The sequence below is a fragment of the Callospermophilus lateralis genome, chromosome 5 (genome assembly GCF_048772815.1).
Source record: "Callospermophilus lateralis isolate mCalLat2 chromosome 5, mCalLat2.hap1, whole genome shotgun sequence".
Taxonomy (NCBI): domain Eukaryota; kingdom Metazoa; phylum Chordata; class Mammalia; order Rodentia; family Sciuridae; genus Callospermophilus; species Callospermophilus lateralis.
This window is the reverse complement of record NC_135309.1, coordinates 4,693,048-4,702,465: the sequence shown is the minus strand read 5'-3', so window position 1 is coordinate 4,702,465 and position 9,418 is coordinate 4,693,048. Positions and strand designations below refer to the sequence as shown.

The following is a 9,418-nucleotide window of genomic DNA, read 5'->3' as shown; positions in this document are numbered from 1 at the left end:
TTCACTGGTCTTTAAGTGTTTCTGTGTTGCTAGTTTGTCCTGGTGCATTGTAATCCCGCACGGCAGGGGACTTCACTGAGACACATTCACCTGTATCACATGATCTGCTCCATACACTGTGGCGCTTCTGTTTTGGTGCTGAAGAAAGTAGAATTCTGAAATGTCCTCCATTAAGTTACAGGAGGGAGGAAAGAGACAAGAGGAGGCCCTTGGGTTAACCACAGCTTCAAACTAAATCAATTTTTTTAAAGAGAAAAAAAAAAACTGCTCACATTCCTCTTCTGAATGCTGAAGATCACCATCAAGGCCACTCTGCATTCTGGTTTTGCAGACAAATCTCCAAGAAGTGGCAGAAATGTCTCTGGGGACTGAACCCTATCCCAGGACGTCACCTCTTTGGCTGGAATGTGTGGGATCACTGAACTTTGGGACTTTCCAGTTCCCTGTAGGTTTTTTGGAATGTTGCAAAGCAGGAACAAGACCTCAAGATGTCCTGAGGAAGGAGACTGAGCGGATGATGTTAAGTGCATGTAGGAATAAGGCATAGGAACCGCACTATTAGGTCAAATTTTAATACACCAATAAATAGTTATAAAGTGTGGAAAGAAAAACAAAGAGAATGAGACCATCAACCTCCTGAGCATAGGGCCTCCCATTTGATTGGTCCATGACCCCCTGGCTCAGTCACCAGCTGGACCACTCCACCCCTGGACACAGACAGAGCCTACACACCAGACCAGGGTCCCGGGACTGAGAAGGCACAGCCTGGCTCAGAATGCCCATCCCCTTGGGATCACGCATGTCCGACCTCGTGTGCACCCTAAGAAACCCAAGCCCAGCCTTCTTCCTGGCCACTGAGACCTGAATCTTCCTTAAATTCTTTTCTGCAGTGAGTTAAGGACCTGAAAAGTCCAAGTACAGTCTTCTCTGCCTCTAGAGAGACCTCCTACCCCTGGAGGGTAATAAGAGGAACTAAGTTCTTCCAGCTTTGGACAATTGCTTTTAGAAACCAGTGTCACCACGTAAGAATAGCTGCCCAACATCCAGGATTTTAAAGAGCTGAGCATGGACATTACATGGCCAGTGTCTCCACTCTAACCTGCTAAGCCTCAGCCATCCTCGTTGCCCACCACGCTGGAGAGGTTGTGTGGCAGAGGGCATAGCCGCTCGCTGTCACAGCAAAGGAAGCCGCGAGTGTTCTTAGTCAGGCTTTCTACTGTCCAGTGCTCGAAGCTGTGTGACAGACGCACTTGCCCTCAGAGCTGATGTAGAAGAGAAGTCAACAGTGAATTTTGTAGCCTCAGCAGAACAGAAAAGGTGAAGCATTTTTCCACACAACAGTAAGGAATGAGCAGTTCTTGTTCCACAGAGGACGGAAACTGGAAGCCAAACATCCTCTGCAGGCTGGGATGATGCCCAGAGATAGAGGCTGGCATGGCGTGGTGAGGCTAGACCCGAGGGGTGCCCTTGGGACACCTTTGCATTCCAAAATGAGGTCACAAAACATTTTATGGTTTTCTCTTAAATTACTAAGAAGCTGGGACCCATTAATCTGTCTTCCAGAAAACCTCAATATAGCGCTGAATGAATGGTGCAAGCTGTCAGGGGGTAAGTGATCAGCTAACAGTTTTGCTAGCAATTGACTCATTTATCCCCAATGGAGTCACACAAACCCATGGGTGAGCTTCCTGGATTAACTAGCACAGGAAACAAGCTTTGGTAAATTCCAAACTGCTGGGACGTGATCCGTAGTTTCACATCTAGAAAGAGTGAATGTTTGCCATGTTCAGTTAACGTGCACGGGACTGTCACAGGCTGACCAATAGATTGCCCTGATTCATGCAGAATTAACAACCTATTGGAATAGTGTAGCTTCAATACTGTGCAGGTGATCCTTAGCCCAACAGTTAAAAGATGGACTTGAGACTCAGCAGTCTTGAAATTTGGATGGGGTTTTAAAAATTTGCTTTTAGGAGTAGCCCCATTTAACTTAAATTTCTACCACTTGGTACCTGGGCAACTACAATTAAAAAAAAAAAAAAGTAAAGAAAGACAGGGAAGAAAAAAATGAGTCAAAATTTATAAAATAAAGCACTTTTGATGTGAAGATTGTCATGGTGAGGCTATTGATGTGACCTAACTACGTGGGATACTGAGCATTCATTGGGATTGATCGAATCATCTGTTCACATTACAGTGCATTATATGCAACAGATGTTTTAGGTGGTGAACATGATAAGCGAATAAAGTCAGTGTAGCTTGATTTAAATAAAAGAATGATAGAACAGAGACAATGAAACTCCTGCCCTGCAGGGCAGAGCTGAGGGGTGTGCCTGGGTGGATTCTGGGTTGAGGCATTTGGGTCCAGGCACCTGCATTTCAAGGAGAAAGGGGACCTGGACACTTGGGGAATCTCTTTACTGCCATGGTGCTGAGTTAGGGGCACCTCCCGAGAGGAGGGGAGGATGGTGGCCTCCTATTTCCAATCCCTGGTCACAGGGAAGTTGACCTTCCTCTTGTGTTGCCGGAAGCAGGGCTGGCAAGGGGTGGACCAGTGCGTGCTGTGAAGCACTTGGGCAGATGCCGTCTCTGGTCCAAATGCCTTATTACCTGACGGATAGCAGGACCAAAGTTGAACCTGCCACTTGGCTGCATGGAATCACTTCCTCCTGTGCCCTTCCAGGGCCCTGTCCCTGGAAGAAACCTGAAGCCTGCGTTGGGTTGGCATGGTCCCATTCACCTTCAAACTTCCTGATTTTTCCTGATTTTTTTTCTTTTAACTTTGTGTTTTTGGATTTAAATCAAGATTCTCAGACTTCTCCGTTCTTGCTTACCGATTTTACTGAATTTTTGAAATTGTTCCTGTCACCTCATTTCGTGACTTAAATGTTTTCTGTTTCTTTCTCTTCCTTGCTCCCATCTGGGCTTGGTCCAGTGTCATTTTCTTCACTCTGATGTTCCCGAGGGCTTTACTGTGACGCAGTCCCCCTGTGTGCTTCTTGTCTAGCACAGCCGTGGAGTCCTGCACCTCTACCACAGTCAAGTTCAGAACTTTGTGTGACTTGCCCGAGAAACTCCACACCCAAGTCACCACCAGCTGGGTCCAGTGCTGATCCCTGCAGAGCAGAAGTTCTCTTGCCTTGCTGGTGAAGGAGGGAGGCCACAGGCTGACGCTGCCCGAGGCTGCCCCCTAGTGCTGTTTTCCAGGAACTGTGAGAGGATGTACTGGGGGATGGTCCTCATCCTCAAGAGATCCGTTGCCCATTTCCAGGTCTGCAGCTGGGCAGTAGGGTGGGCAGTAAGGGAAAGGACAGGCAGCTTGGCTCAGGACAGACAGGCTCACCTGCTCTCCCTGCAGCCATAAAGTGGGAGAGAGAGAACGGGAGGGGAAATGTCCCCATGGGCAAGCAGCAAGGTTGACATTCAGATACAAAGTGGAGCCCGTCCCACCCCTGGGCCAGCAATCCCAAACCCTGGAGCCCACATTCTCCCAGTCCTAAGGCCCGCTGGCCACACTGACCCTGAATGATCCCTCATGCCCAGTCGCTGGTGCTCTTTGTTTCTGTTTGTTTATTTTTTTGTATTTTGGTATTAGGGATTGAGTCCAGGGGGCAGTTTACCACTGAGCCACATCCAAGACCTTGTTATTTTTTTATTTTGAGACAAGGACTCACTGAGTTGCTTAGGTCCTCATGGAATTGCTGAAGCTGGCCTTGAGACCCTCCTGCCTCAGCCTCCTGAGCCTCTGTGATGACGAGCATGCAACGTCATGCCCAGTATTTGCTGGGGCTGTCTTGCAGCCACAGCTACTGCTCTCATCAGCTCAGGTCAGCTGACCTTGCCTGGCCCAATGGCCTGGCTTTCTTGTTCCTGGTCTGGGTGATGGGCCAGGCACAGCAGCAGCAGTGTCTCTTGTCCTGCCCAGCCCTCTCTGTGCCCATGCTTACTGCTGGGATTTGGGTGACCCCTCGGTCATGCCAAGAGCCACACTGGCCTCATGGCTCTTTAGTTAGCAGACTAGTGTCCACGGGGGTCTCGAGCATGCAGCAATGCTGGGTACTGCAGGTGTGTCTGGAAGATGGAGACCTCATATTCTAGGGTAAAAGTGGGAAATAAATGCTGGGAACGTGGAGTCCATGAGGCAGTGTCAAGGGCCCACAGGAGTGTGGGGGTGAGGTGTTAGTGAGGAAGGCCTCGGCGGCATGAGGAGGGGGCGAGCCATGGAGATGGTGGAGAGGACTTAGGCCACAGGACCGTGAGTGTGAAGTCTTCCCTAGTGACAATGAGCGTGAGAAGCAAGGCAGTCCAGCCATGGGGGCAAGGTGGGGGCGAGTCCAGGACACTGAGTTCAGGCCTGGGAGTCGGTCACCCATGAAGCACCTGGGCTTGGCACAGGATGACACTGGAAGTCCTGTCCTGAATATGGGGACGCTTGCCAGGACGTGCACGCCTGCATTGCGGAGAAGCACACTGAGGAGAAGGATGAAGTTGGGGGGCAGCCTCAGCGATGCACCCAGAAGCCGCAGCCTTGGGTGGGAGCACTGAGTTTCTGGCTGGGTCTGCAGAAGAGGGCACTGCATCTGTGGACAGTGAGGACAGAACACCACACCTGAGGGGTTACGTGACAAATTCCTCCAGTCCTGGAGCCTGGTTGTGGGGTTGCATCAGGCTCTTGGTGGGATCTGCCACCTGGAGTGTGGTGGCACCACCTCATTGTAGCCACACATGGCTGGGAGACTGAGGCGGGTCTCCTGTCCCTCATGTGGCCTCTGAGTCCACTTTTGAGGGCTCAACTGTGGGTCCTTGCTTTCTCCCAGAGGCCCCCCTCCAGATGCCATCCTGCTGGGGTCTAGGTGTCGGCACAGGTGCTTTAGGGGACACTCAGGTTCAGGTAGTAGCAAGGCGACTCTGTGCTCTGACCTGTACACCCTGAAGTATGAGGCGGAGTAAATTGGGATGGGGAAGATGGTGGGCAGAGAGGTTTTCAGCAGGAGGTGAGGAATCTGCTTAGGCAGACTGTTGAGACCCCACAGGGGACAAGCCTTCCTCCTCCTGACAGACGGCAGCACCCTGTGCAGGGGAGACGTGACTTCTGTCACAGCGCCCACGACCGGGTGTGAAAAATGCTCCACCTGAGGGTTTTCCTAAGGTGTGGAACTACATTCTTGGAAAGATGTGGATTCATGCAAAAAATAAGATAGGAATTTGAACAAATCAATGCAAACCCAAGCCAAATCCCAGCCACCTGGGAAGGTGGCCTGAGAGCACCACACTGTGTCTGGTGGACCCAGGCTTCAGGGCCAAAAAATCTTGCCCCCAGCACTCCCCTGATTTAAAATTCCTCACTTGGATGGAAATGAAGACCTTTATGCTAAATGAATGCCGTATGTTACCACATGATACCATATGAATACCACATGATACCATATGAATACCATATGATACCGCATGAATACCGTATGTTACCATATGAATACCATATGTTACAATATATATACCGTATGTTACCATATGTATACCCTATGTTCTTAACTCACACGTGGAACCTGAAGAAATTGAACTCAAAGAAAGGAGAGAGAGGAGGGCGGGTTACCAGGGAGGGAGAGAGTGGGAGATGAGTGCTCAGGGCTCGGAGCCTCAACACACAGGCCAGGTATTCGTGTCCCCGAGACCTGCTGCAGCACATGATGAGCATGGCCAGTAACAGAGCATGCATTTCAAACTCGTCACGCAAGTCGGTGTCAAGAGCTCCCACCACAGGACAGCGCAGGGCGATGAGGAGAGGGCTGTGTAAGGATGCAGCTCAGTTAACACACGTGTGTGCACCATAACTTCCCTGAGAACCTCCTAAGTGTTCATGGCCACAGATTGTCCATTTTCAGCTAAAAATACAGAAACAAGGAGTTTAAATGGAAGATCTACAGAGAGACGGTTGGATGTTGATTAGAAAAGGAAATAAGACAGATGAAATAGTCTAGCTCTATTAGGGCTCAGACAGGCTGGATGTGGGATGGGCATAGGAAAGGTAGCATGGATACAAGTTAGCAGACGGTCTGTTAAAACGTCAAAGAATTTTAATTTTGGATGTCAAATTTTAATTCCTAATAAAGAATGAGATACATAAATACGTACAGCTAAATGTGCACCTACATGTATGTCTATGAATTTCTGTGTGTACAGAACTTTACCCCAAATCTTGAGAGAAAACCGTTTTCCCATGACTTCACTCTGGGCAGAGCACGGAGTCGCTCTGTTCTAATGCTCTGCTTGCTGTGAACGTGCTCCTCCACACAGGACCCTTGTGAGTGCTCCCTTGACCTCCGAGTTTCTCAGGCTGTAGATGAGGGGGTTCAGCATTGGGGTGATCACCCCGTAGAGCATAGAGACGAGTCTGTCTCTGGCAGGGGAATGTTGGCTGGAAGAGGGGCGGACATAGGTGAAGATGGTTGTGCCATAGAAGAGGCAGACTACCAGGAGGTGGGACGCACAGGTGGAGAAGGTTCTGCGCTTGCCTTCTGCTGACCGGATCCTGAGGATGGTGCAGATGATGTACACATAAGAGACCAGGGTGGTCAGGAAGGCGCTGATTCCCAGCATGCCTCCTACAACTAAAACAAGCATCTCTGTCATGTACGTGGAGGAGCAGGAGAGGGCCACAACCTGTGGGATGTCACAGTAGTACTGGTTGACCAGGTTGGACTTGCAGAAAGACAGGCGGAAGGTGGACACAGTGTGCAGGAGGGAGTTGAGGAACCCAGCTGCCCAGGTCCCACACACCAGCTGGACACAGCGCACCTTGGTCATGATGAGAGCATAACACAGAGGAAAGCATATGGCCACGTAGCGGTCATAAGCCATGACGGCCAGCAGGAAGACTTCACTCCCAGCTAGGGCCACCAGGAAATAGAGCTGCACTGCACACCCGAAGAAAGAAATGCTGTTCTCCCCGCTCAAGAGGTTGTGCAGCATCTTGGGGACGGTGGCTGATGGGCAGAAGATGTCCAGGAGGGACAAATTTGCCAGAAGGTAATACATGGGAGTGTGAAGCTTTCTCTCTGTGCAAAGGGCCAAGAGAATGGCCCCATTTCCCGCCAAGGTGATCTGGTAGATGACAGCAAAGACCACAAAGAGAGGGTAGCGCACCTCGGGGAGGTCGGAGAGTCCCATGAGCACAAACTGTGTCACTGTGCTGAAGTTGCCCACGTCCATCTGCTCCCTGCACAGGGCCTTCCTGGAGGGAAGGAAGCCAACAAGCCCGGTTATGTCTAGAGAGCAGGGAGCCTGGGGCTGGGGAGCTCTGGGAAGCAGTGGGCAAGTGGTGAACATGACCTGTCAGCCCTGCTGACCAGGAGGTGCAGCTATTTGAACCAGAGGGTGCAGCTATTTAAACACCTGTTGGACACAGCTGTACTCTTGCCATTTCTTGAAATAGTCCTGCTAGGTTCCTTTTCCAGAGGACGCTGCCTGAGCACCTGGGGATTCTGGTGCCAGCCTTCACCACCCTGTGGGAAGTCTCAGTGGAGCGAGCTCTGAGCAGGGCTCTGTCCTCTGTTGGGACACTTGCCTTGTGCTGCCCTGGGTGGTGCTATCCTTGGTACTAGATTCCTTAGAAGGTCCTGGACATTCATATTACCTGTTATAGGTATTTATGTCTCATATATTATCATTCTGATTAGGGGTGCAATCATTGATATGTGCACTTAAATCAGAATTAGAATCTGCAGACATATGGAGAAACATGAGGTGAAGGAGTGGATTGCACTAGAAGTACCCAGACCTGGAAAAAGTCAGCAGGAGCATCCCCACACAACTTCCAGAGCGGCCTCCCGGGTCAGCATGGCCCTGCCCGGCCCACAGAAGCCCAGTGTCACCGCCTCTTTTCAGGAAGCTTCACTCAATTCCACAAGTAAGCACTGTGGATTTTTTTCCCTCTAACACTACATGTATGCAATGGAAAATTCAAAGATAAAACTGGTCAGAAAATAAAATACAAAAGTTACTTTCTCTGGTCCTCATATGATCTATTTAGCTAGGTAGCAGCTGGGAATGCTTTCTTTCTCAGAGAACATGGGTGTTACCACTTAGACACAAGGATACATTTCCGACCTGGCAAGAAATGCTTTTAAGTCTGCTTTTCTATTTCCTGTAAGACTTGGGTAAGAATTGCAAGAGTTCTATTTTTCCCTCCTCAAGTAACACCAGGTTTGTTAACACTGTTCTTTGGAAATAAACAGTTTTTAGTGATCTCTTCGAATCAAAACCTAGGGAAGAAAATTGTTATAAGTCATGGATTGGCAGTAATTGTTCTTCATCTGAGGAGGGATGTGTAATGAGGGAGAGAATGGTTCAGGGAAAAGCCACCTGTCAACTCAACTCTTAGGTCTGGAATGCTCTCAATTCCACCAAGTTTAAAACTCCTGTCTACATCTTTATGTATTAATATCTTTAAAATGTACTTGTATGTTGAGAGCTATCCATGGGCTGAGTGTGGATTGTGTTGCACATCACAGCCAGTGAGGGGATGGGTCTGGCACTGGAATGTCCCATGGCACCCCCACAGGGATAGACTGCCTGGTGCAGGTGAACTTCCCCCTCAGCTCTGCCAAAGGTCCCACATAGCACTGGAGATTGGGTGACCTGCTGTAGCCGCACAGCCCCTCTGAGATGGGTGTGACCGACCAAGATGCGAGTCAACCTGCCGACTGCAAGACATAAGGAAGCAAGACTCCACCCTGAAACCTTATCCCTGCCTTTGATGTGCCCCATCAGTCAACATGGGAGCCATTCCTAACTGTCTGGCTCCAGCTCCTGTGTGGACTGGACCTATCAGGGACTCCCCTGGTGAATCTGTCTTTCTGACCTTGTCTTTTGTTCTTCATTAATTATTCTAGGCTTTAATTTCTCAGATAGCTTACATCCTCCTTGGCAGGAAGAACCCCCAAACGAGGCTCTGACGGCCTGGCCGTATTAGTACATTCAAGTGAATAAATAAGGCACTTTTCTAACCTGGGGAGCAGTAACTTGAGAAAGTGAACACTAACTTCCTAGATAGTTAATAATTTTCTTTTTACATTTGCAAATTTGACTTTAAAAAAAAAACAACACTATGAGGAATGAGTATCATTCAGATTGATAACATGCTCCGGTCCTTCCTCAAAGCTACATAATCAACAATTATCCTCCAAAAAATGTTGCATTTTCATTAAATTTTGCACTTGATTGTTTAAAACTCAATAAAATTTCCTGATTTGACATGTGGAACGTAGAATTTGCTCATGTGGTGAGGGAACTTGTGTTTGGAGTAGCAATCTCCTTCTACTAAACTTAACTAAATCCTGTTTAATCAGCCATCTAATTAGAAAAATAAGAGTCATATTTTTTTTCAGTGTTTTGCTGAGGAAGAAGTTCCAGAACCTTC

At 48.9% G+C, this 9,418-nt stretch overlaps 1 protein-coding gene across 1 annotated transcript; it reads right to left on the bottom strand.

Annotated features, from left to right (window-relative positions):
- Positions 1–6,255: 6,255 nt before the first annotated feature.
- LOC143386787 (olfactory receptor 5V1-like) lies at positions 6,256–7,209 on the bottom strand. The gene has a single exon (XM_076841623.1). It carries the CDS (start codon positions 7,207–7,209, stop codon positions 6,256–6,258), a length of 954 nt encoding a protein of 317 aa, XP_076697738.1.
- Between the last annotated feature and the right edge of the window lie 2,209 nt (positions 7,210–9,418).